Raw genomic sequence first — 13,547 nt, forward strand, 5'->3', positions numbered from 1 at the left:
ACAGGTAAAAGTCAAATTTTTTCTTTAAAATTTCCTGTTTGAATTTCTTAAAGCTCAAAGTGATTTTCAAATAATTTTTGTATTTTTAAATTTGACAAATTGTAGATGATTGTTACAGCTCTAAATTAAATCCGAGAAAGATCACAAATACTCACACTTTTGTGAATTTTATTATTTGTAAAAAAAACCCCAAAAACCTCGCTGAATCAATTAATTGAAATTCAAAATCGTCGATTAATTTTCTGTTGATTAAACTTCTGTTTAAATGTCAATTAAAGGCGCATACAGGATAAGACAATGCAAAACAAAAATCTTAAAATTAATGCAAACATTGACATTAAATGTGCATAAAAACCGAGTGGGGGTTTGGACATTTTAGTGTTTTTTATTTTTCTTAAATTATAAACAGTGAAGTTTGGTCCTCACTCTTCTTCGCTGCTTTCTGTCATCCGTAACTTCCGCTCTGTCCCTGTGGTCACAGCCCACCGCCGCGCTAACTTCCTCCCAGTTTACACCAGTAACACTGAAACTGTGCTACTGCTGGGCTGTGAATTCATACAAGAAAAGCTGAAGTAGAAAAAGAAAGCTTGTAGTTTAACTGTCACCTGCCTGCGCGAAGAGAGGTGCTGATTTTATTTGCTCTGAGGTTAGCTAACAGCCTGTTAGCTAGCATGCTGCTGTCTCCACACATCACACTTCTCCTCTCGGATTAATTTAATCTCGTCATGACCGAGTTAAAATGTCAAAAAACAGACACTTTGGAGGGAGATAAAGAAGAGGACGAGAGCACGAATGAGCCCGAGGAGCAGACGTCAAGTAAGTTTAGCTAATTTAGCAGTTTGCTAACAGAGCATCAGCTCAAACATCCGGTAACTTCAATTAACTTTTTCCCAAATACACAAACGTCTGACTTTACAAAGATTTTCACCGTATTAAGCCTTTACACACATATTACACTCATATCACTGCACACAAAATGCGCTTTTTTTCTTTTCTCTTAATTTTTTTTATTATGAATTTTTTTTTTCCCTACCAACATCAGTGCTAATCATAAATATAAAATAGTAATTGATTTTTTAGAATTTTAACTTTTTAAATGGCAGGTTTTTGTCACGGTGCCATCATGTTTTTATATGTAAAAAATATCAGTAAATAATTTTCAATATAATACATGTTAAGTAGATTATTTTTTTTTACTATTGTAGTTATGTAGGATATGCCTATGATTAGCAGCAATGTTATTTTTCATACATACTTATTTTTTGTGCAGTTTCAAATACTCACACTCATACTGCTCTATTATGAGCTTTTGTCTTTTAAAAATTAAAAGTCCAGAATGACACCCAGAAGTAATATAATGCATGTTTTTATGCTTTGATTGCTGTGGGATCAAAAGTTGCAGCTTGAATGGATTTCAGTGACGCATTTTTTGCACTTAACAGTATGAATGTAACAGTTTTGTTTACACTGTGTATCTCACACTTATTGTAGGAGCTGAGCTGGGAATTCAAAGATTAAACAAAAATCTTGCCACCATATGCATGAACATAGCCATAATTATTTTTTTTTTAAAAAGTCCCTAAGTGCTAAACCGCTGTCTGTCTGTTGTGACACCTGAGCAGGTATTAAGGAGCAGGTGAGCTCAGAGGAGGGTGAGGGCGGTGTGTCCACTGGTGGATATGGAGAGGACAAGCAGCAGAGAGATGAAGGTGAAGTTAAAGAAGAGGAGGCTCAACACAAAGAGGAAGAATCAAACACACCAGAGTCATCTGTCAAAACGTTGAAGAGCTCCTCTGCATGTAAGTTTATGGTCCTATATACATATATAGTTTTGATTGATTAGATTTATTTATTCTGTGTCATGCACACAAACATGTGCCCAACCTCAACAGTTTTACAAGACACCATTACAACATAATAATACAATATTCAAGACGTATTTTCAGCTAATTTTCTTAGTTTTTTTTTTAGCAAATTACGGAACATTTCATGTCAATATTCTCATTTTTTTTATCCTATGTTTTTGGGAGAAAAAATAAAAGTACCAAATCAAACCTAAACAATGAAACAACAGGAGATATGACCATTCCAAGATATAGATTTTTTTCATGTTATTTATCATAATTTACAATAATTAAACTTCAGAAGAAATTAAAAACAGAATTCACACTAAAAAGATTTGTAATGAATAGATATAGACATGTTGGTATGTTTTTTTTCCATATCTGAGCATATGTATCATCATCAGACGATGATTGTTTGTTTGTGGTGGTAGCTTTGTTTTCTGATAGAGTCCAGCCCTGTATGAGCAGTTTAAACCATAAATACAGAGTCCATCTTAAAAAAAGGGAAAGAGAATACCTCCATCGTGACTTGATAAACCTTCAATGACGGTGTTTTCTTTTGAAAACAGACCAAATGTGTCCAACTCTTACAACAGTAGTACTGTAAGTATTGTGATACGTGATGTGATGTATTCTGCTCTCTTCAGCGGGTTTTTTGCAGCGCCTGGTGAGGGTTTTTCTCGGGTGTCTGGCAGCAGTTGCTTGTGGCATGCTTTATGCCGCGTATCTGTCTGCGTATCATGACAGAAAGTTCTGGTTTTCAACAAGACAGGTAGGTGACTCCATGTTCAATGAGTCTGCCTCCATAACATTTTCACTTTGCTCACTGCCATTAAACACATCAGTCCTAAGATTCATTTTCATGCGTCTCAGGAGCTGGAGCGTGAAATCACCTTCCAAGGAGGCAGCGGGCTCTATTATTACTACTATAAGCACCTGCTGACGGCGCCGTCTTTTGAAAGAGGTACGTCTATACTCTCTGCTTCTTATTAGACATTTTTATTACTTAACACGGTGCCAAAATGGACATTATCTTGAATTAAAGTACTATAAATGTCACTCTCTCTCCTTGTCAGTCATCTCTTTTCTTGTGGTTTGTGTTTTCCAGGGTTTTATGAGCTGACAGTCGATAACAGGACTGTTTCAGGTCAGACCATCAACGCAGTGGAGCGTTTATCTCTGTATCCAGAGCTCATCACAAGCCTCATATACAGACTCACAGGCAGCCAGGTGAGCTCGTGTTTGCTGATTTACATATAAATTACCCATTAAGGATATTGCTCATTTATATCACCATGCTACATTACATTAGTGTCACATTTGGAAGGTGCATGTGTGTTTTCCAAAGAACAAATGTGCTAAACCAGTACAATGTTCTGCCTTAAATGAAACAAACAACTGATTGAAAATAAAATAAAGCTGATACATAATTTCTGTCATATGCCTGGGAGCTGTTGATTTGTTGCTAAGCAAACAGTTAACGTTTGTTGAGACCAGTTGAACTTTACCGGGTTTGCATATGTTTGTACTCTGACAGGGTGCTGCGAAAGCCTGTTTATTTTGCATTTTTCGTGTAGTTCAGTGCCTCCCTAAACAGTGTTGTGCAAGTTACTGATAATTAGTAATTAGTTTCAAATACAATACTCAAAAGTACTTGCATTACTTTACTGATTACTGCATATAAAAGTAAGAAGTTACATGGGAAAGTAACTATGGTTAAATATTTAGAGTCATTTTATCACAGAGTCAGTTTATCACAGATGTATTTGGAAAAAATTAAATTAAAATTAAAATACGTAGAAGAATGCCCATAAGACATATTCAGTAAACAAATATAAGTATTTCATGTCCTAAAAGGAGTAGGACGAAGTGAATACTTATCAAATCCTACTCCCTTTTTTTTTTCAATTCAATAAAAAAAAGTTAATTTCAAACATTAGCATTCCCAACTTCTGCCTCAATATTCATCATACGCAGCCATGTAAAGCACACAGCATGTAGAGTATTTGCTCAGATAATTTTTGCCTCCCTTGTGATTAAAACCTTGATTTTTCTCTTTTTGCTTTCAGGATTTTGTGGAGCCAATCTACTTCTATGTCGGAGCGATTTTTGGGCTCCAGGCGATCTATGTCACCGCCCTGTTTGTGTGCAGCTGGGTGATGAGCGGCACCTGGGTGGCCGGCATGTTGGCTGTGGCCTGGTACGTGATCAACAGGTGAGAGGAAATTGTGGCCACGCTGTTCCTCGTTCTTCAGCGTGAGGTTTCTCTGAACGCCTCATGCTTCCTCCTATCAAAGTCAGATCAGCTCAGTCCTCTGGTGGACTTTGTCATACATCCTTCCCTGTTGCTTCTACTGTCTTTATCTTGTTTTCATATTTTTTGTTATTTTAAGAACGCACGGCTCACAGTGTTACAAATCCATTGTGTATCTACACAACAGTGGAAAGTAAGAATTAGTCAGACCTCCCCAACCTGCACATACATGTAACATAATGGAAAATAAAAATGTTTATCATGTTTGATGGAAAATAGCATACAGCGGTAAAATATGACTGTAAAAACATGGTTAAAGTTATTATAATTATATTATAACAGAAAAAGAAGAAATAAGAATAATACGAAAAACAAAATAAACAAATAAATTAAAACACTGAACAATGACTGTATTCTGAAAAGTGGCGTAGTTGCTCCCACTTTCTGACAACAGATGCCTTAAATAAATATGAAAAATGACACACACACCTGGCTGCCATCAAAGACAGATAACAAATCTCATGTTCTCTTGTTTTATTGCTTTTTTATGACTTGTCCACTCTACAACTTCCTCTGTGGGTCATCTCCTCCTCAGACCAGACACAACCAAAGTGGACTATGCCATTCCTCTGCGGGACAACTGGGCTCTGCCTTATTTCTCTTGCCAGGTTGCAGCTTTGACTGGATTCCTGAGTAACAACATCAGCTCTGCCACTGAGGTGAGCCTCTTATAAAACCATAAAATAATAAATAAAAACAGCCCTCTATTATATCCAAGTGAGGTGGAATGATGCATTTACACTCTCTCTGTAGATGTTTTGCTATCTCACCATGAGTGCCACCACCTTCACCTTCCTCCTGGTGTGGGAACACAGCCACTACGTGCTCTTCATCCAGGGCCTCTGTCTTTTCTTGCTTGACTCTTTTGACCTGGTGCCTACACGTAAGGTAAGAGATTAACCTGAGTAAGAAATAGTCCTGCACATTAAACCACAATTGTAATTTTTAGACTGTGTTTTGCGAATAAAAAAACAAGAGAAAAAGTGTTAATCAATCCAGTTTTCCTGTTGGACAAAAATAGCCACTAACATACAGAAACATCTGGCTTATGTCATTTGTGGCAAAGCTCACAATCGGCATTCATTCCCAGAACAAATGACTTTTCAGTTTTTGTGGGTATTTATCAGCTTCAGCTCCAGTCGGCAGTGATGGAAACATGACACCTGGGTGGACATGGTCATTTTCGCCACAAATTCAGGTGTATAACAGGTGTATAACAAGCATGAATTCACACTCGCTGCAACCTCCATGCCACTTTTCAGCACCCCAAGGCCAAAACCATGGCCACCAAAGGCTGAGGAAGTTTTTATTGACTGATCAACCAGCTGATAGATAAACCAATAGAGCTGCTGGTGCAATGAAAAAAACGTACATTTTCACTCCATGCTGCTATCTCTTGTTGACTAACCTGAAAAGAAAGAACAAACAGAAAGACCTACTTGACCAATGCAGAGCTATGTACACAGCTTTGGACTGCTAGAAATGAGAAAGGAGTCTTATCGCCTGTTTTTTGCGAGCGGGGGTTCTGCATTCAAAAAAGCCAGGGTAGCTGTTTCCCCTGTTTTCAGTTTCTGTGCTGACTGCTGCCTGTATGCCTATATTTAACTGACAGACATTAGAGTGGTATCGATCTTCTTTTCCAACTCTATTCATTCCCTTAACCAAGCAATTAACGTTTGACATCAGCAGCTGTAGTTTTATAGTTTATTGGGAAAGCTGTGTACTGTTTTTGGCTCGATTGAGTTAGAGCAACAAGTTTTGTGGTGAGGAAATTGTCATGATTGAGCTTTTGATTAATGAAAATTTGACTGGTGAAAATTCCTTGTGCCAACAAACATCCTCAGAAATTCAACTTTTTCGCTTCTCTTCTCTCTCGCTGTCTGTCTTTCTTCCTATCATCCCTCCACTTGGGATGTTTAGATGGCCGACATTCACAAGGTGTACCTCAGTTCGTTGTTCCTGGCCTACCTGTTCCAGTTTCAGAACCCGACCCTGCTCAGCTCGCCTCTGCTCAGCCTCCTGATTGGCTCAGTGCTCGCGAGGTACTTCCAGGTAGAGTTAGCTGCTCCCTCACGTCAGAGCTCTGTCAAATCGCATATTTTATAACTTGCATTGAATCAAAAAATCATGCAATCATCAGATAATAATCAGTGATGTTTATCTAGTAAAACAGCACCTTCTCAGATGTAATTATTTCTATTTTTTCTGCATTTTATCAGTAAAAATTGATGACCTTCAGTGATTGAGTTTAGATTTACGCGATCTCAGTGCTGTTTTCTGTTTTTCTTTTGCAGCAAAAGATGAAGATGGGACCTCTTGTGGCCAGAGTTATGAAGCTCTTCCTACATTTCCACCTCGTCTTTACCACAGGGATCACCTTCAGTTATCTAGTGAAGGTAAAAACACAAAGGACATATGTTGAATGTCTCTATTGATCAATTTCAAGTCAACAGCATTTGTTTATTGTTTTTTAATTGTTAATCATTGCTGCTTTTCATTTACAGAAACTTATACCTGTAAGTGAGAGTGACTTCTTTTTGAAATTCCTCGAAGTCAAATTTGGGCTCAACACAACAACGTAAGTTACAGGTGCTGCTTTAAATGAGCAGTGTGTAAGATTTAGGGGGACTTAGTGGCATCGAGTGGTGAGGATTGCAGATTGCAACCAGTTGAAACTTCTCCCAGTTAGGATTCCTTCAGTGCTCATTATTCAAGTCTTTTCCACTACAAAACAAATGGACCAAGTGATTAAAACTTAAAAACACTGAATAAAGCAGTTTCGTGTTACAAATCAGTGTAACTGTCGCTGCCAGTTGCCAGAAACATGTGGGTAAAATTGTCCCTAATCCTGACTAATTCAAGTTTATTTTTTTATCCTTCATTTTAATTAATTGTAAAATTGGTCTTTAATTCAATTCCAATATCTTGTAAAGAAAACATACATATTCAATATTATCCATTTCTGCCAACATATCCCCCTAAATCCCACACACACATTTATATTTTTTGGTGTGCTGTTTTGTCTCAGTGTAATCTGTAATCTAATGTCAGTGCTTTCTTTCCATGTATTTCAGTGACTTCATCACAAACTTCCTCCTGTGCCAAGAGAGTTTCCAAACACCAGGTCAGGACTTATTTCTTCGACTGACGCAGGCCTCAGTCCTTCCTTTCTACGTCCTGGTGCTCGCTGTCTGCTTGCTGTCCACCCTGCAGACCATCTACAGAAGACTCAGGTCAGGCAGATTAATTCACAGAGCTGGTTATGGCAGCTTGAAGTTTTGCAGTACATGGTTTCTTGTTTTAGGCTTTTGTCAACATTTATCATGATTCTACATTTGGCTGTGGGCTTTATGTCATGATTAAAGCCCTTTTTCTTTCATACAGTGGCCAGCCAATGAGAACCAACCTCAAACTTGAAGATGGGCGAATAGGAGAGCAGCCAGAGGTCATCTATCATGTTTTTCACACAATGCTGTTTGGAGGCCTGGCTCTGCTGTTTGATGGGTACGTTCTAGGGTTGTAAATTGTAAGCACTTTTCCCTAATTAATTATTAATTAATCTGTAAAATGAACAAATCAGCGATCAATTAATTGATTGATCGTTATTCAAAAACAACATAAAAACTTTGCTTTTGTCAGACCATACAAAATGTGTTTTATCTTCAGTCAAAGCTCACAGCAACATATATGTATATATATGTATACACACACACACACACACACACACATATATATAAAACTATGATTGATTGTTATCGTACCTAGTATGATCAGTATAAAATGTGTTTTAACATGTTTCTATATGAAGTGATGCTGAACTGTTATAACACAACTCAACATGAACTGTGTTCTGTATTCATGCAGGATGAAATATTTATGGACCCCGTACGTCTGCATGTTTACAGCGTTCGGTGTGTGTTCTCCAGACCTCTGGATGACTGTGTTTAAGTGGCTCAAACTGAAGTCCATCCACCCTGTAGTACTGGTGAGGGCCCTTGATACTCACTTTTAACAGCAAGTATTGCACTCTTTTATGTATTTAGAAAGTAAATAAATAAACACATGATTTTGGACAAACATTTTCTCCTGCTAAAGGTAACAGTAAATGTAGCCTGTATAGAGCCGGCATATTTTCACATCTAACTGTGGTAATCCAAAGTTTACCAAAGTTTCAATCAAACCAAAATTGGTGAATTTTAGATCAGTGGAAAGAGGAGCCAAGACAGTATTTGTGAGTTTTATTTTAATTGAAGTGGGTTTTATAAAAATGGATTCTGGTGGGTTTGGCGGTAGTGATTTCAGGGCTGCTTGTGGTTTTACAAGAAGGACCTTGCTCTTGAATGAAACGGTCTGTCTCTGCAGGAATCCTTTTTATAATGCTCTATACTGGACCAATTTCAAAAATTGTTGTTCCTTTTAGTCACTGAGGCACAAAAACATGGGAAAATGGGGTTGAAAAATACCAAAGTTTCTCTTTAAGGTGTTAATTATGTTTTTTACTCTCCAGTCTCTGATCCTGAGCACAGCAGTTCCTACCATCATTGGTTTCAGTTTGTGGAGAGAGGTGAGATCTTCAGCTCTTTGTCTTATGAAGCGCTTCATGTCAGACAATAAAAATACACATAAAATACTAATTTCCTTCTGTCAAGGAGCCGCAGCTCTCCTTTTTATTAGTCTGTGTCTCCCCCTTACTCAGACACTCTAAATAATCAAACACCACCTTAAACCTGCAGGAGAGTGGCTTATTAGAGAGGTATGGTGTCTTTTTCTTCTCTGAGTGATGGATACCCAGCAGTTTTTACTTTCACGGTTGACCAGACCAGGAGATAAATCCTCTACCACTCAGGCTGAGGGAGCTCCTGGGGGATCCAGGGCGGCTCTGGTACTACCTCTGGTACTACCCTCCCTTGTTTTTTTGTGAGTTTTTTTTCACTCGGTCGGTCAAAGCCAAGCAGCAAACTGAAAGTTCGCTTTTATCTATCAATCTGTTTCTTTTCTGTCTTGTTTTTTGTTTTTAGCCACTCAACAGATTCTCAGAAGGATGAAAAGGTGAACACCCAGTGATGGTAGAAAAAGGTTAAAACTGATCGAGGCAGGCATTATTCAAAGATAAAAATGATAAAAGTGCAAATCAAAAGCAACAGTTACCTCACTCTATTTTACAGGAGTTACATATACCGTCTAACACAGAGTGTAAGCAACATAAGGCCAAAGCACAAAAAGCGCACACAGTGATCTGTTGCTCCTTTTTATGTAGAAGTCCATCGCATTATAAATCTTTCCATCGCTCATTGGCTGGCCTTGGGGTGGTGTGTTCGAGTAGAAACTTCTATCAGTTGTTGATCAAATGGCTGCTGCTGCTGATTCATGAACATGTTAAACATGCTCATGAACCAGGGTGCGGCTGTTTGCATGTTCATGAAGGGGTTCGTCTCCCTTGTGGGGAATAAGCAGCTGGGGTTAGGATCTTGGTGCGAGTTTCCATTCTTAGATGGTCTCTCAACACCTACGCTTCTCTGTCTTGCAGTACTGCCCTCGTGTCTTAGCAGAGCTGTCAGATCTGCAGGAGTTTTATGATCCGGACACAGTGGAGCTGATCAGCTGGATCAAGTGAGTCACTGGATTTATCTGTTTTGTCAAATATACCAATGATGTCTTCACATTGACGTCTTCTTGTTTTCCAGGTCACAGGCTCCGGTGGCGGCTGTGTTTGCCGGCAGCCCTCAGCTGTTGGGAACGGTGAAGTTGTGTTCAGGTTCAGCTGTGACCAGTTTGCCGCTTTACTCTGACATCAACCTGCTGAGGAGGACTGAGGATGTGAGTAAGATGAAAGATTAATTCTTAAAGGAAAAAAGCGAGATAGCTCATGTCCTTGGGTTTTAATGAGGTGAATAGTGACAGTGGAACAGATTGAATCCATCTGAAATGTCGTACAAAATGTATTATGGTAGTGTTTTTTTTGTTATTATTGTAATGGGCTTAAAAAAAAAGACAAAACGTCTTTACATGTCTCTCGCCTCTAATTTTCTTTCATCTGTACTGCCCAGTCTCTAATAAAGACATAAAAATGCCCCCCAAAAGACACAAAAAACATAAAATATATACAGATTTTCCTTATCATAGATGGGTTGAACTAGCAAACATATAATTTAAAAGTAACAACCTGTTTTTCCTCTCCTTGTAGACCTACCAGGTGTATGCGATGAGATCTGCAGAGGACATCTACAAGATTCTCACCTCTCAGAAGACAAACTATGTGATCATCGAGGAGTCGATTTGTAACGAGCTGAGTCTTAATAAAGGCTGCAGGATCAAAGACCTGCTGGACATCGCCAATGGACATGTGAGTTTACACATTTATTCTTTTACCACAAACAGCAGATTCCCATCTGTTTCTATACTAATGTGTGTTTTAAATAGTACGTGTTAGTTTTTTTTCAGTGTGCAGTCCATCTTTGTAAAACACAAAGATCACCATAATCTGAGTCATGGTGATCTTGCTGATGACTTACGAGGGTACAATAACCCAATAAAATCTTTTTTTTTTTAACAGAAGTTTGTGTAAGAAGTCTCCCTCTTGAAAATAACTAAAATAATATCCTGATGTTTTGCAATTGAGAAGTTTTAGGTGACCTGTTGATACAGGAACCTAAAAAATAAATAATCCCCAAGAGGTCCTGCAACGCACGCAAGCTGTTCATGCAGACTGTGGCCCGGCTGTGATATAATCAACATTCTCATTTATGCCCCATGTCCTTTCTTCTCATTCAGGTTGTTTATGACAAAGGAGAGATTTACTCTTTCTCCAAACATGGGAGATTCTGCCATGAGATAAAGATGAACTACTCGCCCTACACAAACTACTTCACTCGGGTTTTCTGGAACCGCTCGTACCACGTCTACAAAGTGAACTCTGTCATCTCCTTTCAGTACTGACAGCAGCCGCTCGGCCCCTCTGCAGTGTTTTACATCGTATCCACAACGTTACACCGAGGACTCAGAGAAAAGTCTAATCACTGGTACCTGCCACATCATAATGTAGAAGGCGAAGCTGCAAATTCAACTGGGATCAGCTGAGCGCTTTGTTCTGGTGTTGGGCAGTTTATTTTAAATCAACATTAAATGTAACTGTTGAGGTTGAATTTTGCCATAATACCCTCCGTACTGTTGTTTTATAAGCCATGTGTTACCGTTACTTTGATGTATTTAATGAAGGGAGAGGTGGATGTGCGAGTGTGTGTTCACTTTGCACAGAAGCTGAGAGCAGCTGTGGTCGCTGAAATTTTTTTAAGGTTGCAAAAGGGAAGTGGGTCAGATCTCCGCTTTTAAGCAATTTCTGAGCAAATTCGTTTCTCACAAAACCGTGGAAAAAGGGGAATGAGTAACTAAACAAAGATATGGCCCAAAAAATAGCAAGAAGTTAGTTTTAAAAAATCTGTAAGAAAATAACCTAAAATTAGCACAAGAAAATTAAAGGAACAAAAACAGAAAATAACTTTGAAAAAGTAATAAAATAAAAATATAATGTTTAAGAATAAAAAATAAATTGATAAACATAAAAGATAATAATAACATACTATATAATAAAAAAATATTAGAATTATAAATATAGTTTTCTTGAGATTTTTCCCTAGTTATTTGACAATTTTTGAATTATTCTCTCTTTTCAAGTCTTTTCTTGTCACCTTTCTCACTTTTTTAATTTTCAGGACATTTCATGCTGCTGATTGCTTTTTTTTCCATGTTCTTGAAAGAAATTGCACCATTTTCCTCACATTTTAGATGTTTAAATGCTTATAAAAAGGAGTCTGAATGCAGCACAAGAAAACTGATGTAGATCCAGGTTTTAGAGGGTTTAAGAGGACACCCACACAAATTAAGAGTTCATAAACAGAATTATATGGGACCTCCATCAGAATTTGTGATATCAGACAGGAAGTGTAGAGTCGCTTCAAACACCATGAATGAAACATGAATATTTGTGGAGAGACTTGGGTTTTAATGTGTCACATGTAATCTGCTTTTCCCTCGGTTTTGGTCCAGAGCTGCTCTGTTTTACACCTGAATATTGCCTGAGCAACACGGGCCAATAGACACACCCTCTGTGGACTGTCTTTCAGCCTTAAAGTGTAGTGGAAGCTGCTCCTTTCTCTCACTGCATCTCCATTTTCTTCATCTGGATGCCTTATTTAGAGATGTTTGGACTGACTGACATCTCTGACTGATCAGACCTTTAGCTGACACTGACTGGCCCCCTCTCCTGGTTCTTACCTGCAGTATTTGTTGGTAATTTTTCTTCTGGTGCTACCATGCAAATCTCACCAAGAGCTGTCCCTCTGCAAAAGGCCATGTAGTGAATATTAGGTTTTATTGAATTAAAGAAAAATAAAAGTGCATAAGTCGATAAAGCTAATATCTGCTGAATGTTGCCATTTTTTGTTGAGAATTTATAATTTCACTGTCTGTTATTTCCTTTCAAATGCAGAAGTAAATAAATGAGGTTAACAAATAGGAATTTTTTAAATATTCGAGTTAATTTTCCCTTTGCATTTTTTGTCAAATAGTTTTTCCACTCCTCCATTACAAAGGTCAACATAATCTTTTATTTTGAGCATGTTGGTCATCTGAAATTTAAATGCCCTGCACACTCACACCACACTCACATGCAGTTTTTTTATTTTTATTTTGGCTTATTATATGTCTTCTTAAGACTGTTAACATTACTATATGTACTAAAATATGGTAACCTCATTTAATTCCTTTCAGCACCATCCAACCTCAGTCTGAGCAGAGATGTAATCAACCTGAGAGAGAACACCTGTGTGAGGTGGCAGGGACTCTTATCTTTCCCATTAATGTTTTAAATCGCAATCCAATATCAACTTTTATTTACTACTTTAATTTTATTTTCTTGAGTATTTTTATCTTATGCCACTTTATACTTCTATTCCACTACAGTTCAGAGGGAAATATTGTCCGTTTACTCTGCAACACTTGTTTGATGATTGAAAAAAAAAAAAACATTTAAATATACAAAAGACAGCTGCTTTTGTTTCATAATTTATTTGTTCACTACTCTGAATGGAAATACTGTAATTTACACGACACAAAGTACCAAATTAAAATTAAAAATTAAAATTATTCATTATGCAGAATGGTTTTGAAGATGCTTATGTTGGTGCTAAATTAATACTGTGTTGCATTATCTACAATAACACACTAGCTAATATTTACGTTGCATTAATAGTTAAAAAATGCTCTAATTAACTTGAAACTAAAGCTTATGAATACATTTTACGGTGTAAACATACAATGTTGGATTCCAAAATTTAATGGAAAATAAATGTAAAATGGCATAGACATGTCAATATTCAGAGTAAAATAATAAA

At 37.5% G+C, this 13,547-nt stretch overlaps 1 protein-coding gene across 1 annotated transcript; it reads left to right on the top strand.

The window, feature by feature from the left end:
- The first annotated feature begins 438 nt into the window (after positions 1-438).
- Positions 439-13,149, top strand: LOC121957667 (putative C-mannosyltransferase DPY19L4). Its single transcript, XM_042506391.2, has 19 exons — positions 439-816; positions 1,623-1,799; positions 2,492-2,616; positions 2,718-2,808; positions 2,953-3,074; positions 3,914-4,059; positions 4,694-4,817; positions 4,912-5,046; positions 6,079-6,210; positions 6,453-6,554; positions 6,663-6,736; positions 7,233-7,391; positions 7,543-7,662; positions 8,023-8,143; positions 8,666-8,722; positions 9,686-9,768; positions 9,843-9,975; positions 10,343-10,501; positions 10,930-13,149. Exons 1-19 carry the CDS (start codon positions 726-728, stop codon positions 11,092-11,094), a joined length of 2,316 nt encoding a protein of 771 aa, XP_042362325.2. The 5' UTR covers positions 439-725; the 3' UTR covers positions 11,095-13,149.
- The last annotated feature ends 398 nt before the right edge of the window (positions 13,150-13,547 follow it).

The sequence above is a fragment of the Plectropomus leopardus genome, chromosome 17 (genome assembly GCF_026936395.1).
Source record: "Plectropomus leopardus strain MGB_pleo_1.0 chromosome 17, ASM2693639v1, whole genome shotgun sequence".
NCBI classification, from domain to species: Eukaryota; Metazoa; Chordata; class Actinopteri; order Perciformes; family Serranidae; genus Plectropomus; species Plectropomus leopardus.